The following is a 25,744-nucleotide window of genomic DNA, read 5'->3' as shown; positions in this document are numbered from 1 at the left end:
GAAAATCTAAAATTGGTGAATCTAGTCGTCAAGCTACTACTCTTCCCCCGGCTCCCCGACCCAGACCTGTTACCCATCCTCCTTCACCTATTATTCTTGATAGTGACAACCCTTATTTTCAATTTTTCGATAGTCAATTTTGCCATGATGTTGCACCAGGTCAACAATTAAATGAAGAAGTTATGAATGCTATTTATCCTAATGAAACTATCTTTAAAAATGATGAGGAAAATGATGATTTAGATGAAACGCAACCGGATTTAGATGATACACCTACTAGTCCTGTTAATAACCCAACTGATGCCCCGCCTGACCCTCCTGTAGTAACCCCTACTTTTAATAGACAACCTTCTAAACGGCCCGAAACATCTCTTGTTTGGCATTTTTTTACTCAACTAAGAGAAAAAAATAAGGCTAAGTGTAACACTTGTGGGTCTCAACTAGTTCATAAATTTACTGGAGACCGTAGCGGTACGGGCAGTTTAACTAGACACATATTGAAACACCCTAGAGATAAAGCTAGATTTTTACAAATGAAAGTTGCGCAAGAGGGGACAAGTGTAGATACTACGGTTAACCCTAGTACAAGTTCAAATCTAGTTCAACCGGGAATTAACACTGTTACCGGTGGCATTTTATATTAAGATCCAAATAAAGATCGTGAAGAATTGGCAAAAATGGTTACTGTTATGTGCTTACCCTATAGTTTTCCTTCTAACCCTCATTTTGTGCATTATATTAGAAGAATTTTTAATCCTACTTATAAAGGATGGCCTCGCGCAACCATAAAGAGTGATATTTATAAATATAAACATGAATATGAACAATATTTGCGCTATTTATTTACTCATATAGATTGTCGCATTACTATTACTACTGATATTGGTAGAAGTGGTAATGACTGTGATTATCTAACTATTACAAGTCATTGGATAGATGAGGAGTGGATAATGCAAAAGCGCATTATTGCTTATAGAATAATTAATTCACGCCACATAGGTAAGTTTATTGCTAACACAGATGCAGATATTTGTAGATATTTTTGCATTAGAGATAAAATAATGTCGGTTTCAATGGATAATGCTTCTAGTAGCACTAATGCTATAGGCTTGCTTACAACTACACTAAATCCTGCATTTAGTAATTTTTTTCATGTTAGATGTATTTGTCATATTTACCATTTAATCGTCGATGATGGTATGAAAGTTTTAAATGTAGAAATTGAAAAGGTTAAAATGTCTCTTAATTGGCTTTTTTATTCAAACCATAGAAGTAGACTTACAGATTATTTTAAAAAATGTGATGAATTTGGCCTTAGAGAAAGAAAGGTTCCTAAACCTTGTCCGACTAGATGGAATTACATGTATGAAAGTTTAGTTGTTGCATATGAATATAGAAATCCAATAAGCGCAACATATAATGCTCGTGTAGGTGATGATGATGATGATGATGATGATGATGATGATGATGATGAGCACCTTACAAATCAAGATTGGACTAATGTTAAAATGCTTGTAGACTTTTTAGAACAATTTCATGTTGCTACAAATGAATTATCTGGGCAATATTATCCTACTATTTCTAACTATTTAGTTTATATTGCAGCACTTGCAGATTTATTTACTCAATTTTCAGAGGGTGGGGTAATTTATGAACAAGCTATTAATTCTATGAAAGCTAAGTTTAAAAAAAAAAATTCCATATCCCCCCTATTTTTGGTGTTGCTGTAGTGTTAAATCCTACAATGAAATTAGGAGGTCCTCACTTTTGGTACTCAAAAATTTATAGCGCTTTATCACTTTCAGCTGAGGAATTTGCTACACTTGGAGATGCAAAAGCCTCAATTAAAATAAATGCTCAAACAATTTATAATGCTTATCAACTTGCCTTAGATCATGCTAGACCAAATGTTTCAACTCCTACTTCGTCTAGTTCGCAATCATCTAAAAGAACTGCGGGCCTAAAAGCCCTTAGTTCTTGGACGGAGTTCCGGGTCAAGGTGATAATATTGGTGATAGTTCACACCTAAATGAGCTTCAAGTTTATTTATCGTAGGAACTTGAATTAGAGAATCCCGACGGCTCTTTCAATGTTTTGGAATGGTGGAAGGACAAACAAAAACACTATCCGGTTCTTTCAAGGATGGCTCGAGATATTTTAAGTGTTCAAGCTTCAATAGTGGCATCGGAGAGCGCTTTCAGTTAAGCGAGATTTCAAATCGGTGATCACAGAGCGTCTATGCGGGAGAGCTTGGAAAAATCAGTACTCTTCAGAGATTGGATCCGTTCGGAAAGAAGAAATTTTGGACAATCACAACTGGAGATAGACGAAGCTTATGAAGAAATGCTAGCGGAACTTGCGCAGGATGCTGCTTCGCTCGGAAATGGTGATGAACAAGCTTCTTTTCCACCACTACCAATGAAAATTCATCCGGACCTTGAAGGATTTATGAGATTTATTAGAGATAATACATAGACTAATATGTAACTTGTATTTTGGCACATCTTTCTTAGTTTTTTTTTTCCTTTTAATGGTGGTATTACTACATTGTTGTGCTCATTCCATTGAGAGGAGGAAGACTAAGAAAGATATTGCCATTTTTTTTAATGTTGTAATAATAAAAAGTATAAGACATTCCCTTGAATATTTCTTTGCAATTTATTTTGTGTTTAAATTTGATATAGTATATATATATTATATATCTAATACATATAAATATATATATTGTATATATAATATATATAAGCTATATATTATATAAGGCAATATATAATTATATATACATACTATATATACTATATATATTTATATAGTTATATATAAGCAATTTATATTAATATATACATATATAGTTTACAAGAAATTGCCTTAGATAAAAAAAATAAAAAATAAATAGCCCGGAACAAAAAAGTCTGTTTAGGCCCGCAGGCCCGGCCCATTTAGCCCGAGACCATGTGGGCTTAGGACCGCAGTGGGCCGGTTCCACTCATTTGGCCCGTTAGGCCTGGGCCCGCCTAAGCCTAGGCCCATTTGGCCCATTTAGGTCCGTGCCCGGACCACAATACAGCTGCTATGTGGGGCGGATTGAAATTTTACGGGTTAAGAGAAAACCCGCACCGCTTGCCATTCCTATGTCAGCCATATATAGTAAATGCAAATTTAATGAGTATGCAACTTTTGGATTGATTGAAGAGGAGATATATATATATTGCCGATTCTTTGTTCCTTCACACTCGTAAGGAACAACAAGAATACAATATATGCATAAGAAATTAGCGTTTAAGTAAGATGGATGAGATTTTATACAAGACTTTTTTTGTCCAAATAAACTTCTGTCCAGAGGCGGATGCATCACGGTAGTTACGGGTTCAATTGAACCTATAACTTTTGACGCGAAGTAAAAATTTATGTATAAAAATAATAGATTTGAACCCATAACTTTAAAAATATAATGGGTTCAATATTAAAATCTTAAAAAATCGAACCCATAGAATTTAAATCCTGGATCTGCATCTGCTTCTGTCATGTGTAGATTTGGCCAACGCTTTAACATTTAGATCCTAACCAGCCTGATCCTGTGATCTGTCGGGTCAAGTCGACATGCATATAGTACGTATTGGAATTTTTACATTCTTATACACTATGAAACTATATTACTCCCTACTCAAGTTTTACTATAATTACATTTTATATACTCAATTACCATTTATGTACATTTTAAGGAATTAATGATAATAATTAGTGTCCTAAAATCACTCTATATCTTCCACTCCCCCTCCCCCCCCCCCCCCCCACGTTTCTCTCTCCACATCCCACCCCCTCCCCACGTATATTCCAGTAAGAGAGCAGCAATTCCATCATTGACAACCATTAAAAAGTTTTGAAGCTTTAAATTCGAATTTGAGTTTTCAAAAAAAAAAATTATTTGTTCGAATTGAGTGTTGTTGCAAAGAATTGAGAATTCTCTTTATGTCTCTCTCTATCTTTCAATCCCTAATTTCAGTAATGCAAAGCAAAGGAAAAGAGAGCAGCAATTCCACCATTGACAGCCATTAAAATGTTTTGAAGCTTTGAATTCGAATTTGGGTTTTCAAAAATCATTATTTGTTTGGATTGAGTGTTGTTACAAACAATTGGGAATATGATTTGGAGTTTATATCTCAATTTTGAGGGTGTTTTGGTGAAGATTAGACTTGATTTTGGCTAAATTTCAGATTGAAACTCGAAGAAGAAGAAGACATGATATATATTATATTTATGAAATTGTAGTAAAATTGTATCATGTTATATAACTATTGTATGAAAGTTGAACAATATTATATAGAAATTATATTTAAGTTGTATGATATTGTAGTTGTATATAACTTAGTAGAAATAATGTAAGAAAATTGTAGATAAATTGTATAATATATAATTAGTTGTATAAAAATTGTAGATAAGTTATAGATAAGTTGTATAATATATAATTAGTTGTATGAAATTTGTTTTTACTATGTATAAATCAGATACAAAATATACAAAAGACATATTGTATAAAATTTGTACAAAAATTATATTAGAGTGGTATGATATTGTAGATGTATATAATTGGATATAAATAATGTAGATAAGTTGTATAAATCTCATCCATATTTGGAATATTATTTCCTCTCGAGAAGAAGCCACGTTTATGAGATTTAACACCTCTCTTTGTAGAAGAAGAAAAATTACCTTTGAAGCTGTAAAACTTGCCATTATTTTCATTTTCTGCACCACAACAATATGGAACTTTGAAATGCAAAAGCCCCAGAAGAAGAATAACACATAAAAATGCGAAACTCAACTATTTCTTGCTAAAAACCCAAGTCATGGCTCATGGGAATTTTCAAGAAAAGATCTATATTTTTCCATGGCTCATGGGAATTTTCAAGAAACTTAATGCATAAATTAAGTCCCAAATGGGATGAAATTGGTCAGTATTAAACAGCGTGGTGCACATTCAATTGCATTTGGAGAGAAGAGGGGAGAGAAGAGAGAACAAAAGAAAAAGGTGTAATTAAATGAAACACAAATAATGGATATATTAATAATGGATATATTGTATATATTTTGTAAACAAAACTTGTTTATACTAGGTAATTAATTAAACATAAATATTTAGAGTAATAAAATTTTTAATAGGGTATAAGAATGAAAAAATCCCTTTCGTATTCTCTTAACTAATAAAAGGTAGAAGAAAAGAAGAAGAAGAACGAGGAGAAGAAGAAGAAGAAAGAAAGGGACAGGGCATTTGAACATATAGCCTTTTTAGCCACTATTCAAATTCTGACCCCGTTAGTCAATTATTTTTTTAATTTTATTATTATTTTTTATTTTTTTTGGGTTTGCTCAAAAGAGTTAATCTGCAAAAAGAAAATACATTCAACTACCTTTTGAAGCAAAATTTAGATTATTGTGACAAAATTTAAAGTCAGCTCAAATTATATGGTGCAAATAATCCTGGTTTAATGGGGCAGATTTATCACTATTTTCTTTGCAAGTTTTCAAAGAATTAAAAATTTATTTGCATTTAATATTTATAGTAAATTATTTAAATTATTATAATTAAAAATAATAAATTAAAGTGATGATATATCTTAGTTAACTATTTTTATTATAATAATACATGTACATATATCACGTATTTATTAAATTGAGATAGATTAATTTTAATTGGATAAGTCTTTACCTTCCAAAGGCCAAAAGCCTAAATTAGACACAAACACATTCCTAGTGAATCTCAACCCCCTCAAACTCTCAAACTGACAGCGAAATAGAAAAAGAAAAAGAAAGAAAAAAAAAGTAGCAGCAGCAGAAGAAGAACGGGGCCAAGTAGAAGAAGAATAAGAAGAAGAAGAAATAGTCAATCTCACCTTTCTCAAAGCTTCATCACTCTACACACTTTGATCTAGAGAAGCAATTCACATCCAACAATTTATTAAGAGCACTTTTGAACAAAAAGACCCAATTGCTTAAATGATCTCATTATTACATGTATAAACCACATATATTGAATTGTAGATAAGAAAGAGAAAAAGGGTTTTTCTTTTTTGGATTGGTTAAGAATGATGAATTCTGGGGTTAGTAGTAGTAGTAATAATAATAATACGATGTCGTCTGCGAACAATAACAACGCAGCACAATCACCAGGTTTGAAGACTTATTTTAAGACCCCAGAAGGAAGGTACAAGCTTCACTATGAGAAGACTCACCCTGCTGGTCTTCTTCACTATGCTCATGGAAAGACTGTTACTCAGGTATAATTAGTTATTAGCTCTTATGCTTTTGTGGGTTCTTGTTTTTACATTCTTGATTGTGAATATTGATAATTTGAATGTTATGTTCTGTAAGATGCTCAAGAGTGGATTTTGAGCATGACCCATTTAGTAATATCCATATTTTGAGCCGAATATAGAAGGGGTTTGGCTAATATGGTTAATTTCAACTTTAGTGGTTTGTAAGATGGTCGAGATTGGATTTTGGCATGACCCACTTGGTAATATCCATGTTTTTAGCTGAATATAGAAGGGGAGTCTTGGAGCAACGGTAAAGTTGTCTCCATATGGCCTATAAGTTACGGGTTTGAGCCGTGGCTCCGTGCGTCAGGTTAGGCTGCCTACATCACACCCTTGAGATGTGGCCCTTACCCAGACCTTACCTGAATGCCGGATGCTTTGTGCACCGGCTACCCTTTTTTGGTGTGATGATAAAGATTGGATTTTGGGGTTGACCCACTTGGTAATATCCATGTCTGAAGCTGAGTATAGAAGGGGTTTAGCTAATATGGTTAATTTCAAATATGGAGGTTCTACATCTCTACACCATCCTTTTCCAGAAAAGGAAAAAAGAGAGTTTACTTTAGGTCTACATGGCACATGTATTTGTGCATGTAGCAGGTTACCCAGTGGATTATTCGAAGCTGATACGCCGACATAGTCCTTTTCCAAAAAAAAGAAAAAAAAAGGAGGTTAATTTCAAGTTCAAGGTATGTTCTGGGGGTTTGAATAATTGAGTTTTACAGTAAATTGGTTTTGTTCTTATCTGCCTTTTAACTCCGAATCGAAAATCCATTATCTGTCTTTTTACCCGAAATCGAGGATCCACCAAAGAGATAATAGTAATTTTTTGTTCCAGGTAACCCTTGCTCATCTCAAGGATAAACCGATGCAGGCGCAGCCCCAATCATCATCAAGTTTTGGAGTGAGCAGTGGTGTTAGGTCAGCTGCAGCAAGGTTCTTAGGTGGAAATGGTAGTAAAACACATAGTTTTGTTGGAGGAAATGGTGGAAGTAAGTCTATTAGTGGCATGAGTGGTAGGGTTGGATCATTTAGCGTGTCAAGTTCAAGCAATTCTCTTGGCAATTCGAACTTTGATGGCAAAGGAACCTATTTGGTGTTCAATGTTGGTGATGCAATTTTTATCAGTGACTTGAATTCTCGAGATAAGGTATGCTCATCAACAGATTTTGCTTTTCTGAGATGGTAGATTTGATGATACAGATTATGAAAGATTTACTGTCCAGTACAGGATCCTGTAAAGTCTATACATTTCAGCAATTCAAACCCCGTTTGCCATGCATTTGATCCGGATGCAAAGGAAGGACATGACTTGCTCATTGGTTTAAATTCTGGAGATGGTAAATTTCCATTTATCAGTCATGACATATAGTTTACAGCTTCTAGTAGGATTTTTTTTTTTTTTTTTGAGAAGGTAAAGTGTCCAGTATATTCAAAAAATCATCAGCACAAACTTTGTGCTGGAAGCCAAAATAGGCAATTATAATATGGAAAAGCAAAAATATAGTCCTTGTTCTTCTTACAAGGAACTCAAAACATCTAGGATTGAATCAGGATCCTCTACATATTCTGATTTACACCAAAAACAAAAAAGAAGAATACACTTCATCTTAATCTTTTGTAGAGAGTTGGTTCTATCAATAAAGCATCTCAGGTTCTTTTCTTTCCAAATTGTCCACCAAATAGTTGCTGACAATTTTCCATTTGTTTTTGTATGTGGTAAAGTCTATCTCTGTGTTCCAGCATAATAAAAGTTCAGAGGTTCTCCCTGGCATTACCCATCTAGTAGGATTCTGTTTTGAACCATAATGTCTGTTTTCACACTTGCAGTTTATTCAGTATCTTTACGGCAACAATTACAAGATGTTGGGAAGAAGCTTATTGGGGCACAACATTACAACAAGGATGGTGCTGTTAACAACAGGCAAGGCTGTCAAATCAAACCCTGTGATTCTTGTCTTTATCTTGTTTTTGGGGAATAGTGTTTGTACACCTAAGCTTCCTTGACATCCTTTTAAATTGAGTTTGAAAGTAGATGAATATTTAGTCGGACAGACGTCATATGTACTTATCGGTGGCTAGTACGGCTTTTGAGTTCCCTAAAATTTGTTTATAGTAGATAGTTTTCCCTTTTAATAAATGTGGATGTGTACTTTTTAACTAATCTTACTGACCCTCTATAAATGGAAGCCTCATTTGCTGATTGGCATAATAGCATAATTTGAATTAAGTGCCATTGAGCTGGTTATTTCCCATTTATGGGGGTCAGAAGTTAGATTTAAATTGGTAATCATAGTTGAGTCATCCAGAAAATATACTGCTTTTGCAATGCATTTATTAAATGGCATTTATGATTACTGAATATTCTTTGAGGCACTCCATCTCATATTTCAAAGTAACATTGTAAGAAAACAATCAGTAACCTAAAAAGAATATTCCATTAGGCATTAGCTTATAAATGTACTGCTATCATTAACTATACGTCGTCTCCTATGGACCATTAGAGATACTTTGACACCTCCCATGTACAAACTCGCCCTTCCCCTGAGTTGAGGGAAGATAAGTAGATTAATCTATGAAGTGTAAGGATGAAAACAAAAATATGATTAGATTTATTTTTCAGTTTTTCAGAACCGTCACGTAATCAAGAAGTTATTGAAGTTGACAAGAAAGCTTTTCTTTTTGAATAAATAAGAGGCACTATATATAAGAAAGAGCATTAAGGAGATTGAAGATACCCCCCCAAAAAAGGAGAAGATAGAAACAACTAAATAAGATAAGGAACAAAGAAAAAGAAGAGGGGTAAGATCTTGAAGGCACCATCATTTAGACAAAGGAAATCTTGGAACAATAAAAAATCTTTAGCTCCTTCCATCAAAAGAGAAAATTAAATAAAGAGACAAATTCTTACATGTTTAACAGAAGCTGCAGGAGTAGTTCAAATTATTTTTTCATGCTGATTAATTGAGGACAACTTGTAGTGAAATTTGGTGACATGGTAAATACTGTTATAATATAAAAATATTTATGTTCCACACATGCCTTCTTTAATGTATTTTTAGGAAGATATTTAATTTTCTTTGACATCGTAGACTTCACCACTCAAAGCCCCTACCCACGAGCCCAACCATGCCCCTTTCTCACTTTACCCCTTTGGTGACTCAAACCCCCAACCTTATTATTAGAGGTGGGGGCTCTTTACCATTAGGCTACCCCTCCCTTTCCAGAAGATCCATAATTCATTTAAGTGTTTGTCGCGTTCATCACTTGGTGAATATTTTACAATTAGTTTCATGCAATGTCTAGCCATGCTAGTACTGCAAGTGTGATAGTTACACAAACAACAAAGATGTTTATATACCAAGATGAGAATGATTTATTTGCCAATTTAACAATTTCCTTTGTATTCAACACCAGTCGTTGTACTAGTGTCGCATGGGTGCCTAACAGTGATGGCGCTTTTGTCGTTGCTCATGCGGATGGAAACTTTTATGTCTACGATAAGGTAAATATTGAATCTGAATGGTGTCTTACTAATTTCCAATGTTAATGATTCTCATATTTCCAACTTCTGTTAGACCAATGTGCAATTTGTTGTTTTGCAGAGCAAAGATGGTTCTGCTGATCCTTCATTTCCGGTCATCAAGGATCAAACTCAATTTTCTGTTTCCCATGCACGCTATAGTAAGGTATAGTGCTTATAGACATAGTACTTTTCTGCAGTAATTTGCCACGGATATAAATACCGAGAAACAAGCCTACAATTGTCTCTTGTTTGTCTCCAACAATTGCCAATTTATTTGTTTATCTTTTGAGATCGAGAGATCAACCACACCTCAATCCCTTAATTATTTGGGGTCAGTTGTATGGATTTGTGTATCCATACCGTGGTATTTAGGTTCATTAATTTCATTACTGAGTTAATTGACTTGTAAAGCATATTAGGGGTTCTCTAAATCTCACACTTAACCCTATGCAGACGTACAAGTCTCTAACCAGGATAAATAGAATAAAGAGACTCTTGACGCACAGTAGACTTGTTGCAAGTATAACACAATAATGAAACCTTAATTACAACTAGTTGCTATAGCCTATATGGATCATTTATTTCCGTTTCATCATGTTTTTAGCTAAATAAGCATTGATTTGGAGAGGTTGTAGGTATACCAAGATAACTTCCATTCATGTATTTTACATCACCTTATTCCTCCTCTCTCTTTTTTTTTTTTTTTTTTTTTGGAGAAGGAACCTTATTCCTCTTTTATCACCTTAGATCATCATATTGTCACACCTATGCTGGTGCATATGATGGTCTATATAGGACATGATTAAACAATCTCAGGTGATCTATCATTTTACCCTATATTGTGTTTTCCTTGCACCCTCGCAGTCTTAGATGATCATTTCTAATCCTTATAAAAAATCTTGCTGCGATCTGATAATATCTGTTTTTATGTCATATATCTAATGGATGTCATCCCACCTGTGGGATTACAACACTGGGTTTGTTGTTGTTGTTGTTGTTGTTGTTGTTGTTGTTGTTGTTGCTGTTATTGTTGTTGTTGTTGTTGTTGTTGTTGTTGTTGTTGTTGTTGTTGTTATCTAATGGATGCCACACTTTATTAATATTTTATTGCTTTTCTTTAAGGTTCTTCTCGAATCCTTTTAAATAGACTTATGAAAGCACCTGCATGTTCCTTCTGTTTGATAACATGATGGATAAAGGGCCTATATTCCTTCTGCTATTCTTCTTCTTGATATGGTGGGGTTATACTTCTAATGAGTGTAGTCTTATACTCTATTTTGAGGTAGTGTCTACATCGAAGATCAGATGGGTGAACGAGAAGATTGAGATGTGATTAGCCCTTAAGCAGCTTTTTTTTTCCACATGATTTAAAGATGCGTTTGCTCCTTTTTAAGTTATCCTTCTCTGTTAGTTGTGTTAATTTGAGGGGGTCATGTTATATGAGTACACTGGGCTGTTGTTGTTGTTGTTGCATGTTATATGAGTACAACGATATTAGTCTGGATCTTGGTACTTTCTTCTAACTTTACCAGCGGAGTTTTCTATATAGACATATAGGACATGACTAAACCATTTCCAAGTGATCTCTCATTTTACTCTTTATTCTGTGTTCCTTGCACCTATGCTGTCATCGATCATGCCAGACTAGATGATGTTGCAAAACAATTTATAAAGCCAGAAAATGTGGCAAATTAAATGACGTTGGTCCTGTGTTTTCTTTTTTCTTTTTGATAAGGTAAAACTTTTTTAACTGAGTACCAATATGGTACCAAAAAATAACACAACGCTGTTGTGAATATCTATACAGTCAGTACAACATCTCCTTAACAATTCCAGAAAGTCCATATATTGATTGATACTATCAATGAAACTACTCTTACACCAAAGAAACAATTTATGCAAACACTTGTTTTTACTCTAAAAGTATGATCTTTAAACCCATCAAAACAAGCTCTATTTTCTCTAGTCAAATAGCCCAAAATATTCTCAGAGGTATGGTTCTCCAAATCTGCTTCAATGTTCTATGAGGCATGGTCCATGAGATCCCACGGATATTGAAAAAGAGTTCCCAGCATTGCCTTGATTAGAGGGTGTTTGGATTGGCTTATAAAAAGTAGCTTTTAAGGTAAAAGCCAAAAGCCATAAGTTGGTAATACCCAACTTTTGGCTTATTTTTGTACTTTTTATGCCTAAAAGTAAGTGCTTTTAAGCACTTTTTATCATTGCCAAACACCACACAAACTAAAAAAGTGCTTAAAAGCCAATAAACACTTAAAATAAGCTAATCCAAACACCCTCTAAATCTGCACTGCAGAAGAAGATGATTCACAGTCTCCGCCTCGTCTTCACACAAATAGCACATATTACTTAGTACAAAACCCCTCTTGTGAAGATTATTCTGGGTAAGACAAGCTTCTTAAGTTGCAGTTCAGCAAATGTCGGGTCCTCTAATATTTTAGCATGAGCTAATTGTTAAAAGCCTCTTCATCGAGGCATAGGCACATTGCTAGTTTCTAGACTTTCTGACTCCTACTAATAGCTTATTTACTTTTTTCGAGGCTATTCTAAGCAAAGACACTCTTTTATTGATGAGGTTTACCACTTGTTTGGATGGTTTTGTCTATTGTTTCATGATGTATCAACCGATAAGCTTACGAAAATGCCTTTAACTGCTATATGTATTGAATTTATGAACAACTTCTTTTCCCTATATAATCAAACAATTATGCCTTATACATATATTAAGTTATTAAATCCACTCGACTCCTAATGAAATTAAACAAAAACAAGATAATAATGCAAACGACAATTAAGTACACGCATTTCATTTGGAACATAAATAATATTTCCTAACAACATGCATTCAAATAATCCATGACATAAAATGCCAGAATAAGACCATCATTTGCTTTGTTTTATCATACAGGTATGTCAAATCCGATAGATATAAGTTATCACATGGATTCATAAGAAAAGACAAATAAAAGACATGGCAAATAATTGTCATAAGTAATCATTACACAAAGTAAAAAGAATAGAAAAAAAGAAATCATGAAACAAGTACACAATGATTTCATAGTCTTACCTGTGGTCTCAAATTGGACCATGCTACAGACAAAAGGAAAAGGCAGTAGCAAAACCACGAACCAATTCAAGTTATGAACTCTGTGAATACTGAATAGCAATTTTAAGTTATTCCTTTCACCTTTTATCATTTGGCTTTATAGTTCTTTCTTCAATTTCCTTATGCAGAATCCTATAGCTAGATGGCATATTTGTCAAGGTTCAATCAATAGCATTGCTATCTCAAATGATGGGTCATATATCGCAACTGTAGGGAGGGATGGTATTTCCTTCATCTGATAACATTTGGATCTTTATTATGTCCTTTTCATTGTTAACTCGGCTGATAATGGCTAATAAAATGCAGGTTATCTGCGAGTATTTGACTACAAAAACGAACAGCTTATATGTGGTGGGAAAAGCTACTATGGTGCTCTATTATGTTGTGCTTGGAGGTGAGTGCGTGTGGTGTTTTAGATACAAGGTATATCTGTGTCTTGAAGTTGCTTTTGCCTTCTCATTTAAACTTAGGATCCTTCCCCTTAGTATACATTTTCTTTTTTCCCTCCAAATATGTTGTTATCAATGTTTTGAGTAGAGAAACATTTTACTGAGAGTGCATGAACTGACAGTACGGACGGGAAGTACATTTTAACTGGTGGAGAAGATGACCTAGTTCAGGTTTGGAGCGTGGAGGAACATAAAGTAGTTGCATGGGGTGAGGGACACAGCTCTTGGGTGAGTTTGTAGCAGATTAGTAAAACTTACCTTATCTTCTCTGTGATGTTCAATCTTCCTTATTGTCTTGACTCGTGTCTGATAGGTAAGTGGAGTGGCATTCGATTCATATTGGACAGCACCAAATTCAGATGGCACGGATGAAAGTGTTGTCTACCGATTTGGTTCTGTTGGTCAGGTATTGTTCAAATGAAGTACTATAACTGTTTTTGTTTTTGTTTTTTTTACTAGGAAAACGAAATTTAAGATGAGATCCCACCGGGAGTCAAAACCAGGTCGCATGAAGCGCTATAGCTGTTTGAATCACTGTTGAAACTAGAATCTTATGTGCCTATTCAAGATGAACACTTTACCCGAGTTGAAGCTTATGTTCTTCTCTTGCTCAACAAAGGAAATGAGATCAGAACTTATCTTCTTTTTTTCCCTCTTAACAAACATACCTTTATAAATCTTCGTGCAGTGTGATATATTGACGCTTACTCTCTTTAGTCTAGCTGTTTATCCCTCTTATCAAGCTTATATTACAACAGCAACTACTACACCTCAATTCCAAGCAAGTTGGAGTCTATTATAAGGACCCTCTAACCATATTACTGCATATTATCTCATCTCAAAGTGTACCCTTATGATAAGATGTGACAAGTTCCTGATAAACACTTAGCAGGTGGTTTTGTGTGTGTGGCCCTTTTTTTTTTTTTTTGGAGGGGGGGGGGGGATTAGTTCTTTACCACTGCATTTCATTTGTGATATGTAGTTTTTGTACTACTTGCTTCCTCAAATCTTTACATTAGTCCTAACAAATTTATTTATTTCTTAATCTTTGTATGTATCTCCAAAAAGTGTTGCAAATAAACTTTTGTAATCGTAATTTGTTATTTTGAGGATATTTGTAAAAATTGTATATTTTTTAAATCTTTTTTGTGCCGTGAAGTTGGTACTTCCTTGCTGGTAGCGGGTTGGAGCTAATCTCCACAAGGAACCTGCTAAGCGGAGGATTTTCTCTTCTTTAATATGCTTATCCAATAGTTGAGTATGAATTGAGCATACATGATATATTTTTGCGTGTCTTTTGCAGGACACACAATTACTTCTATGGGATCTTGAAATGGATGAAATTGTAGTACCAATGCGCCGTCCTCCAGGTGGATCCCCAACTTTCAGCACCGGGAGTCAATCGTCACATTGGGATAATGCTTGCCCCGGTGGTACTTTACAACCTGCTCCAAGCATGCGAGATATTCCAAAAATATCACCCCTGGTTACTCATCGTGTTCATACTGAACCACTTTCTAGTTTAATATTTACTCATGAATCAGTCCTTACTGTCTGTCGGGAGGGGCACATTAAGATTTGGATGAGACCAGGCTTTGGTGAAAGCCCATCAAGCAACTCGGATTCTTTATTGAGTACTAGTATTAAGGAGAAGCAATCGATATCGGGGAAGGTTGTTACTTCAAATTACAAGTAATGACATATACATTATTACGGTGGAGTGCAAAAATGGAGAATGCAGTAAATGGAGGTCTTTTACATACTGACATTCACTGGTCTTCAGTTTAGTTTGCTCGATGCTGATAAGCATATGATATGAGGTTGTGCGGTGAGATTAACTGACCAATTGTATAGCGAACAATGAATTTGCTGATGGGAGCAAGATGAGGTTGGAAGAAGGGTGCACACCCCGCGTGTAAGTATGAAATGTTAAGAGAATATTTAAACTGATAGGCTGAAATAATTATCGACATCTTTTGAGATGTGTTACTAGTTTCCACCCTCTCAGAACTCCTTAACCCCTCCCATTTTCCCTTTTGTTCCTTTCTTTCTTTCCTTCTTTTAGCCAATTTTGCATAGAAACTACTGGTTGACATTTGATTTACATTGGATTAACCTCATGTTTTGCTGTGTCCAACATTTTGGCCGTGGTTTTATGGGGTTGATAACGCTTTTTCATGTGATTTTTTTTGTGCAAGTATAGTCATTGAGCCCTTTTCTTTTTACTATATTGTGACACCTTTCCATTAAAGGCAATAACATATTGTGACTTGGTAGAAAAACAAACTAAGACAATTAAATGTCAGCTTGTGATGTGATGTGTGGATTAGGCGCAACATTACGAGTCAAAACCTTGTAGCAGACAAAAACCTAGTATTTAAGGTGGAGAAGGGTAACGAGACAAACTCATTATCCACTGAGTTTTGAATTGTGCACCACTGAACTACTGGGATTTCTCGATTATAAAAATAAAGATTTATATAATATTTTTTTTTAAATACACTATTACATGGGGAGAAAGGATAAGAGGGCTAGTCCACCTATATTGTGTGGGAGACTCCCACAAATACCAGTAAACTGTAACATGCGATCAAAGATGTGCCAAGCAATTGAATAGAAAAAGTAACAGGAAAGATACAAGATTACATTTTTCAACAGAAAAAGGAAAGGAGAAAATCAATCTTAGTTACATTCTGATATTTACATTATTTCAGTTTCCCTTTCAAGCACTACCTATCTGCTGGAACAATGAACCAGCCGCGTAACTCAAAACTGTACAGTTGTGACTTGCAACGACTAGCTATACACTCCAATGATTTTCTTACAGGAGACGGAAATGTTTTAATCTTGAATATAAGTAGATTATGTGTTCCTTGCATTCAGCTTCCATGCACAGCTCCAGAAGTACCAGCTTCAGCTCCATGCATTTGGCTTTCCACCTGGGGCGTCGGACTAACTTCAGATGATTGATTTGGACGCGCCCCTTCCTGAGATTCGCGTTGTGAATTCCATCTCCTCCTCAATTTCAAAAGCTCAAGAAGGATAGAAGTCCCACACATTGTACCCCCAAAACCCGCAAAGGTGGCAAGAAGAATCGATAAAACTGCTTGCACTCGAAGCTACAATTCCGAGCAAAAGATAAAAAGCTTTTAGTATTAGGTGGAGCCCAAGGCAATTCAAGAGAATCACATAATCTTTTTTCTTTCTAGTTGGCCATGTGTTTAAGTTTTTTGTTTATTTGAGCTGAAGCACTACTTACCACTGAGTAGAAAACATGAGCAAACAGAACCACCAAGGCAAACTGACTGACAGCATAAATCCAAGCATATCGTCTTATTACTGAACACGTAAAGCATGTAGTTTGTATGTTAAATAACCATATTGATGTAATCCAACACTATCAAATTTGAAAGAAGCTAGTGAACAAAGGGAGTTTTGTTCATGTACCCATAGTTGTCGATGTCATGGAAGCAAGGAGACCTAATATGCATGAAAAGGGCAGAGATATAGCAATGGCGCCCGATCCCATTCTGGTAACCTGTAAACAAAGCACTATTTAGGACCCTTTCTGGAGTAGGATAATATATTACTGTATAATCTTTACTCACCAAAAGCTGCTCCAGAAAACAAAAGTAGGCAAGCATGCTGACAATGACAAGAACAGGAACATCCTGCCAAACCCTGTAACCAGTTTTCACAGCTCAAGTTAAATACCATGTACTTCAGCTTAAAACTTTTTCTATAGGTACGATGTAATTCAACTTAAACTATTTTATCATAAGAAATGATACAGAGCAACAAAAGAAAGGGAAAGGCAAGTTCATGCGTATACCTGTATCGTCCAGCTTCAGCTTGAACTCCATTTCCTCTATGATTAGTACTTTGAATCCGCAAAAGAGTGACAGGTAAGTTCCGAACCTCTTCATTGCAGACATCGCAGATCTTGTTGCCTTTTATGCTGAACCATTTTATAGCACATTCTTGATGAGCTAAGGCTAGTTCACCTTTACAGCTACATTCCATCTTCAGAGTTTCCGAACCCTCCCCAAGTTCAACGAAGCAGATTCTGCAGACAGCATCTTCTTGAGTGATGTCTTCACCAAAATTAGCATTTCCATCTGAAACCATAACACTAAGAAAGGTGTAGGTTAGTTATCCTAGGTGAGTGAATAGAAGGTTCAAGCTCTAAATGCAATGCTACATAAGAGTAATGCCATCTAGATTTAAAGAATATTCTTCGTCCAAATACAGGTTAAGTACAAGTTCTTACAGTTACCAGATTTTAAACATCGATTATATGGATTATAAATGCTATAACTCAACTTCTAAGAACTCTTATCCACAAAAATTGCAGTCTATCAGAAATTGGCGATTACATATTCCTATACTCAGATGATCACCGAGCAGCCAAAATTTTATAAATCGCAATCTGTAGTATGAAATCCTAGTTAGTATGGCCTCCTAAAAATAAGTTGAGACAGCACTCCACTATATTCGTATACAGCTGCTTCTTACTAGAATTATAACTTCAGACACAATAAAGCACGAAAGATGTAACTAAAAGAGAATCACAGGTTTGCAGAACCAAGCCTTTTATTATACGACAATGCATCAAACATGATTATAGACATTAATTACCTGCGCTAAGAGTTGGAGTCGCATTAAATGATGGAGCATCATGTCTTGGCACGCGAGGAGTAGAGGGGACTACACGATAGATGCTCCCTATGTAATCCATCTGTTTTATGCTCCCATCTTTGATTAGCGTTGGCACTGAATGTGAGCGAGGTATGGGATGTCTAGCTCCTGCTTTCTAGAAGATGGTGAATTCATAAGATTTTAGTAGAGAAAATGAAATGTCCAGAGTGAACAGAGCAAAAGGAATCTTGAAGGTTAAATGAAATTACAAAAACCTTTATATTTATGCCAACAAAACCAGTAAGAAGATCCATAATCAGTATATACATCTAGGTAAATGAATTAAGACTTTAGAGTACTGTAATTTGAGAACAATAAATATTTTTGTCTTTTGACTACACTCATCTTTCATTGCCCAAAGTAACATACTCTCACTGAGAATTTTACATATAAGAAGACGGGCAACAAATAGAAGAACTTACAACTGAATTGAATGCTGCATTTCCGTAACCACCATGTGTTGATTCAGGATTAGAGTGTTCAATTGGAGTTACAGGCAACGATGAAGTTCTTTTCATCTTTGGATTAAAAATCCTTTTAACAGATAGAGTCCTGAAAATCGAAGGCCTGTCCTGAGTTTGCGGAGAGGCTCCAAGAGCTAACATTGCAGCCTTTTCAATATCAGTTGTCCTATTCCGGAATTTGAAACTTAATTTAGGGAGGAGAGATTTGATTGACGATTTAGCTCTTGATAATGAGGGACCTGGAGATCCGTTTACTTTAACATGGCTCGGGCTTGGTAATGGGGAAAAATTCACTCTTTTGGGAGTTTGAGTTGGCGACGGGGACAACATATTTATCCTCACGAAATCCTCTATTGGTCCATCAACGATTCTTTCTGGTACTTCCAGAAGTAGATTTAGCTGTCTTTGCCGTTCGCAGAGTTGTAGTTCTTCTACTATTTCACTTGATTCACCAACCTAAAAGAATTTGAGAACCACAATACCGGAGTTACTAATCCACTTTTTGTCTCTCACCACACAAAACTATAACTGTACCAATTTGCAATGAAACAAAGATATAATCATGAAACACTTCTCTGATACAAAGATTCAGCACGCAGCATTGGTAACAAGAATTAGCTCCAAGAATGATGTTGAAGCAAAGATAAACAATTCATGCCAAAAATAATATACAAAGCAGTAGGTGATCAAGACACAAATCAAACCAGTTCAGAAATTCCTTGTACAATCCTAAAAATCCAAAATCTTTGGAGTATAAGTTCTATGAACATATGGTGTAAAAAATATTTACAACATCATGTCACTTAAAAGTCAACTACAAGAAATTCTCTATACAACAATAACAACAACAACAAAGCCAGTAAAATCCCACAAGTGGGGTCTGTGTACGCAAGCCTTACCCTACTCTGGGGTGGTAGAGAGTCTGTTCCCAAAAGACCCTCGGCTCGAGGGGAAGACAAGTAATTCTCTATACAAACATTAATTGATATCTTGAAAAAAGGGAATCAATCTTCTATAAAGGTCAAAATAAACCGATAGTGTACAAAATTGTTCGCATCATCGGTGCAAAATAAACCGGGCAGCCCAGTGCATGAAGCATCGCGCGTGACATTATCAGTGCACATAACATAAATCCTTTTGCCCTTGAAGATATTTTTAAGAATACAAACAGAGTTTTGCAAAAGAAAAACAATCCAAGAAAACCATACCATAATTCAGCCTGGAAAACGAGGAAATTGAGTGATATCCAAGCAAAAAAAAAAAAAAAAAAATCTATTTTTGAAGGGACATCAAAATTCCAACAAAAAAATGTTAAGCAAATAAGAAAAAGGTTATGAATAAAGATATAGAAACCCAACAAAAGAATTTCTCAGAAAAAGAAAAAAAAAAAGCCATAGCTCAAAGAAATAAATGGGTAAAAGCAGAAAAATACAAAAGACAAACAAAACCCATATACAGCATCCCTTGTTAGTGTTTTACAGCAAAATATAACAAGAAAAAAGTTACCTTTACAAGAGGAAGAGGAGGATCAAGTCTACTGTTGAGGTTATTAGTACAATTCTTATCATCCTCTTCAGCTAATGATCTCTTGTTACTAGTTTCCATTAAATGTAACAATTATCAGAGAAACAAAAAAACAAGGAAGTAAAACCCTAAAGAAAATCTTGGGAACTGAATTACTGAAAGTAAAGAAGAGTAGCTAATGAACAAAGTTGCAAGCTTTGAGAGAGAAAAAGAGAGACAACAAAGTAATGAGGAAGCACTCTTCTTGACTATACTATAAAATTTGTTTTTATTACTAGAGTTTATGTCAAAAGAACAAAAAAATGCAAGAGGTCTTTTGTCAAAAATTGTACCCCTCCGCTTCACTTTGTTTCACGTCATATCATATCTATACTATATTAAAAACACGAAATTTTTAGCGAAATATTGTTCGTTTTTTTTACCCTTTAAAAATATATTTTACATCGGATAAAATTATAAAATTAAAAAACTTTCCAAATATTTAGGAGTTCTAAATAGACTAAGTTTTTTCTAAGTAATTTACTATTTGATATCTTCTCCTAATAAGGATACAAAATATTAAGACAATAAAAGAATCCAAAAAGTAGGAGGAAATTTTTTTCGTTAGTTCCCAACAAGTAAACTTCACGATTTTGTATAAAATTTCTTTTCTTTGTCCTTGTTTAATCATAAAGACCAATTTTGCCTCTTTATTTCCCTTTCATATAATTTATTTATTATTTTAAAAATTTAAATGAAAAGTATTTTTTTTAAAAACTTGGTTGTTAAATTTGTTTATTTCTCAAATTTTCTACGACATTAGGTTTTAGGGAAGAGTAATTATTTTTGGAAAAAAGTAATAACTAATTTGTGATAAAATATTAATTAGCGTAATCTAATTTACGAAAATACCTAAAGTACCTCAATAAAAATTCGTGTTAAAAAAGAAACTAATATTATTATTAAGAAATTTTATTGCATAATTTAACTTTAAAAATAGGACTTAGTTACGAAATTCTTCTTGTAGCTGATCACTTTTTTTTATTGATCTGTCACTAGCGATAATTTTTTATTATTTAACTACATAATTTTTTTATCGCTAATTTATTTCTTTATGTAGTTGACTTGTCTAGAATACATGGTATCTAGATGATTATTTTGATACGAAACTAATATAAAAGAACACTAAACTTTCAAAATCATCTTGGTTACGTTGTTTCATGCTTAGCTTCTACTTTTGTTTTTTTTTACTAAATAGGCTCAATATTTCTATTGATTTCCCTTTAAAATCAACTAGAATTTTGACTATTAAATATTTTCTTTTTGAACTAGGTAAAAAGTCCTAATATTTAGGACCTAACATTTAAGAATTTAAAACCAAATAAGATTTTACTTAAGTAAATTCTTTCCTTATTTACTTCATAATTAATTTATCTTCGTTAGATTTCTTACGTCTATATTTGTTCTATATAAAGTTTAGGTTTGGTTTATATAAAGGTTGATTCCCATTTAAATTCTACCATTAAATCTATCTTTTCCTTATATAATTTTTTTAATTTAAATTTTTTATATGTTACGCTTTATTTTTACTTTGGGGGAAATTATTCTTGCATATAATCTTCTTTTCTTCGTTTTTCAGGCGGGTGTAAGCACGTGATTTTTTCCCTATATGAGAATTACTCCCAAAAAATTCAAAAATAAAATGATTTTTCTTTGGTGTGCAATTTTGTGATATTTTGTGATATTTGGAAGAATTATTTGTATTTGTCTGTGCGTGTTTATTCGCTAAATTAATAAAAAATACAAAAATAAGTCGCATTTTGCATGTATGATTTAATTCTACAATTGTTAGTAATTAAAATTGTTTTACAAAAATTAAAAATTACAAAAATAGGCATCGTTTGCATTTTTAGCATTTAATGTCCAAATATACAATTTTATGCTTAATTAATACTTAATTGTGCGTTAATTGTTATTGGGAGTTAATTTGCGCCTTTATAACTTAATTTAGTTCTTAATAATAGTTTAAGTATTTTTATAATTTAGTTTTAGAAAAATAAAAGAAGAAAAGAGAGCGAAAATATAAAGAAAGTCGGAATTGGGCCTCTTCTTCAATTTCAAGCTATAGGCCCAAAAAATGGCCCAATCTTCCCTACGACCCAGTCCATTTCGAACTGGGTCGACCCAGTCCATTAACCCAACACCCCTTCTTCATTTTTGTCCAACACAAAACAAAACCAAAAAAATAAAAAAATAAAAATAAAAAGTGAATTATCACTATTAATAGTTTTATTTTTTGTTTTTTTATATATATAAAAAAAATCCGAAAATATTTTATTTTATTTATTATTTTTATTTTAAAAATATATATATATATATATATATAGTAATTTCGGAAATGATTTTAAAAAAATAAAAAATAAAAAAATAAAAAAAAGTAAAAGAATGTAGAAAATTTAAAAAAAAAGTAAAAAGTTTTAAAAAATTTAAAAGTAAAAGAAGGTTGGAATTAAAAAATAAATATAAAGATATCTGAAAATTTAAAAAATTTAAAGTAATTGAAAGTAGCATTTTTAAAAGAAAAAGAAAAGATAGTGGTTTATTTTTTAAAGAAAAGTTAAATAAAGTGAGATTCTCTTTTAAAAAAATAAAAAGTGGGATTTTAAATAAGATAAAGTAATTAAAGTTGGAATTTTAAAAATAAAAGTAAATAAAGGTGGGATTTCTTTTTCTAAAAAAATAAAAGCAATTTGTAAGTGGGATTTCTTTTAATTAAAAAATAATAAAATAATAAAAAACAAATCTGAAAATTTCGAAAATTTTGCTATAAATAGAAGAGAAAATTTAGGAAGAAGGGTGGGAAAAAAAGAGAGGAAAAACTAGATAGAGAGAAGAAAAAAAGAGGGGGCGGAGTGAGAAGTATACACCCGATATACATTCTGGATACACTGAATATACAGGGGCAGAATTCATTTTGGAGAGTTTTGAAGTTGAAAAAGAATAGTTACTGCTTCATTGCCTCGCTTAAGATCTGAAATAGTCAGAACCTTCCTACCTTTTACTTCTTCACTATACTTGGAGTCGTTTATAGTCTCCTGGGTTTTCTGCTATTCCTACTGTACTGGTTTGCGATGTTGCTGAATCTGCTGTTGCTGTGTTATTACTGCTGCTGACTTCTCCTTCTTTTGTTCTTGTACTGCTGTTTCCAGGTACACATTTGTACAATCTCGGCTTGAAGCAAAAAATGAAATATTAATCAGGCTTTGTTCCTGTTGAATTCCTCCTGTTTAGATTTGTGGTTGAATATAATTTTTCTTTCTTCGTATAAAGATGTAGTTGAATGATTAATGAATAATGAGGTTGCATATGTATACTTTCTTCATCTAATAATGTTAGTTTAAATTACGGAGAATAATTAATCTGTTTTGATATTATGGTCAATCTCATGTTCTAGTATTATTGAATAACAGAATATAAAATGAAAGCAGTTTTTCTTTGTACAAACTCGATCGCAATTTTCCATTCGCATTAGCCGTAAACTAATAACTAATAAGTTACGTTTTTCAGCATGTAAATAATTAAGAGATTTTCTTTTATTTTAGAGACGAACTTAATAGAAAATATAGTCATTGTAGGTTTATCCTTTAAAAATAAAAATGAGACGAGCCTCGCCAAATAAAACGTATAGATTGCGGGGCCCTCACAAAATGTATGGTTTAATTAGAATTCGGAAGGACCGTTTAGCGAATTTCACGGTCTTCCCCAAAATAATAACGCGATAGTCTCTTTAGGCGCGTGTTTAATATTTTACTTTCTTAAGCCTGGGTGTGCATTTCATGCGACCCGAATCCAAATCCCAAAACATCAAATAAAACGTGTTCCGGATTGTGGGTGCATTTCATGTAACGCAGTCCAAAGACGTGTTTTAAGCGATGTTCATATTTCTTTTAAAAACAATAATAATAAAGCGGTTAAAATATAAAATTTGCACATAAGTTCATATTTGTATAAAATCAGATAATCAAGCCGAATATAATAGTTGAGCGACCGTGCTAGAACCACGGAACTCGGGAATGCCTAACACCTTCTCCCGGGTTAACAGAATTCCTTATCCGGATTTCTGGTACGCAGACTGTAATATGGAGTTATTCTTTTCCTCGATTCGGGATTAAAATTGGTGACTTGGGACACCCTAAATCTCCCAAGTGGCGACTCTGAAATAAATAAACCAATCCCGTCTCGATTGTCCTTTAATTGGAAAAACTCCCACGCACCCTCGCGGGTGCGAAAAAAGGAGGTGTGACAGCTCTGGCGACTCTGCTGGGGATGAAACCCAGAACCACTGGTTCAGGGTTCAAGAATTCGAGCTTAAAATAATTGTTATAGTTGGCTTTATTTATTATCTGATTTTTTTTTACATGATATATGCCCAATGTGCTAAATGACACTTTTACCGCTTTAATATTATTTGAATTATGAATATATACAACTGCTACGAAACCCCCTTCTTTCTGAGTCTTCTAAATTTATGGTGCACACGTGCGCGTGGCCCACCTTTCTGTTAAAGTCATACCAAATAAGACGAAGTTGGGACAAGTAACTAGGCCGGGTAGACTTTCGTGCTCCCGGTACGTTGCCCCCGCTTCGGCTCAAACTGTCCGTTTGGGTAAGCCAGGGCTAGATCAATATGCCTCAGGTTTTTTCACTTAGAATAACTCAGCTTCATGCCGGATCCCTAGTAGGAGCGATTGTTTGCATCACGTGCATTTGACTTTGGAGACTCAACACAGGGGTTGGGTCTGTCTAGGACAGGTGTACCAAAAAAAAATGACCATCCTGATGCATCTTACTTGCTGCTACTTGCGCATTTATTTGATCCGGATTTGTGTGTTGACTGACTTTTGAATATCATGAATAATATTTTAAAATTGAAAAAAGAAATAGCGGTTAGGGAATTGACTGTTTATTTTTGGAAAAAAAAAAACCAATGCCCAAATAACTGTCAAAACTCTGCCGAAATTTTGAGAAAATGAAAAAAAAATGTTTTATTAGTTTGTTTTATTAAAAGCAAAAGAAAAATAGAAAATGAAAAAAAAAGAGTCTTATTTTTAAAAATGGTTTTTTTTATTTTATTTGCTTATGAAAATGCAAAAAAAAAATAAAAAAATAAAAAAAAAAGGTCTTTATTATTTGTCGCAAATATATATATATATATATATATAAATCCGAAAAGTTTTTTTTATTTCCAAAAGATATATATATCTTTATTTGTTGCAAAGAGTATTTGTCTTGCCAAGAAAATTCAAAATAAAATTCCAAAAAAATATGTCTTGCAAAAAATAATATAAATATCTTTATTTTCCATTGTTGATAAAACAAAAATAATAAAAATGTTTTCTTTTAGGAAAAAAAAATCCGAAAATATTTTGATTCCTCTTTCAAAATTGAAAAGAAAATTCAAAATTCAAAAATATTTTTTAGAAGCATTTCTTTTATCAAAAGTAAAATTCCAAAAATATTTTTTTCTTTAGAATAAAAAAAAAGACAAATGGAATTCGAAAAAAAAAACTTCCTTTTACTTTTGAAATTTTCAAAGTTCAAATCAAAAGAAAAGGAATTTTTACGAGTTTTTCTTTCAAAAAGAAATCAATCAAAAAAAAATATTT

General features: G+C 33.5%; 2 protein-coding genes across 2 annotated transcripts; one reads left to right on the top strand and one right to left on the bottom strand.

Moving 5' to 3' along the window:
• The first annotated feature begins 5,730 nt into the window (after nt 1-5,730).
• LOC107790999 (uncharacterized) lies at nt 5,731-15,594 on the top strand. Its single transcript, XM_075222608.1, has 11 exons — nt 5,731-6,275; nt 7,153-7,464; nt 7,546-7,654; nt 8,145-8,238; nt 9,732-9,819; nt 9,920-10,003; nt 13,093-13,186; nt 13,271-13,358; nt 13,536-13,641; nt 13,727-13,819; nt 14,717-15,594. Exons 1-11 carry the CDS (start codon nt 6,084-6,086, stop codon nt 15,107-15,109), a joined length of 1,653 nt encoding a protein of 550 aa, XP_075078709.1. The 5' UTR covers nt 5,731-6,083; the 3' UTR covers nt 15,110-15,594.
• A 419-nt stretch (nt 15,595-16,013) lies between these two features.
• On the bottom strand, nt 16,014-20,351 carry LOC107791000 (uncharacterized). The gene is made up of 8 exons (XM_016612978.2): nt 20,082-20,351; nt 18,534-19,031; nt 18,052-18,226; nt 17,246-17,531; nt 17,022-17,094; nt 16,861-16,951; nt 16,673-16,752; nt 16,014-16,532 (listed from the first exon to the last, which is right to left on the bottom strand). The coding sequence occupies exons 1-8, from the start codon at nt 20,178-20,180 to the stop codon at nt 16,293-16,295; spliced, it is 1,542 nt and encodes a 513-aa protein (XP_016468464.1). The 5' UTR covers nt 20,181-20,351; the 3' UTR covers nt 16,014-16,292.
• Nucleotides 20,352-25,744: the final 5,393 nt, after the last annotated feature.

Source organism: Nicotiana tabacum, chromosome 10 (assembly GCF_000715075.1).
Source record: "Nicotiana tabacum cultivar K326 chromosome 10, ASM71507v2, whole genome shotgun sequence".
NCBI classification, from domain to species: domain Eukaryota; kingdom Viridiplantae; phylum Streptophyta; class Magnoliopsida; order Solanales; family Solanaceae; genus Nicotiana; species Nicotiana tabacum.
Note: the sequence above shows the minus strand (reverse complement) of the source record. Positions and strands in the feature narration are given on the sequence as shown.

What these genes read in the sequence shown, in the direction of transcription:
- LOC107790999 (XM_075222608.1), top strand. Translation starts at nt 6,084, where the DNA reads ATGATGAATTCTGGGGTTAGTAGTAGTAGTAATAATAATAATACGATG. An exon ending in ACTTGAATTCTCGAGATAAG is followed by an intron (nt 7,465 to 7,545) that starts GTATGCTCATCA and finishes TGTCCAGTACAG; the next exon opens with GATCCTGTAAAGTCTATACA. An exon ending in TGGTTTAAATTCTGGAGATG is followed by an intron (nt 7,655 to 8,144) that starts GTAAATTTCCAT and finishes TCACACTTGCAG; the next exon opens with TTTATTCAGTATCTTTACGG.
- LOC107791000 (XM_016612978.2), bottom strand. Translation starts at nt 20,180, where the DNA reads ATGGAAACTAGTAACAAGAGATCATTAGCTGAAGAGGATGATAAGAAT. An exon ending in GACTCCAACTCTTAGCGCAG is followed by an intron (nt 17,532 to 18,051) that starts GTAATTAATGTC and finishes TTATGGTTTCAG; the next exon opens with ATGGAAATGCTAATTTTGGT. An exon ending in CATGACATCGACAACTATGG is followed by an intron (nt 16,753 to 16,860) that starts GTACATGAACAA and finishes TTACGTGTTCAG; the next exon opens with TAATAAGACGATATGCTTGG.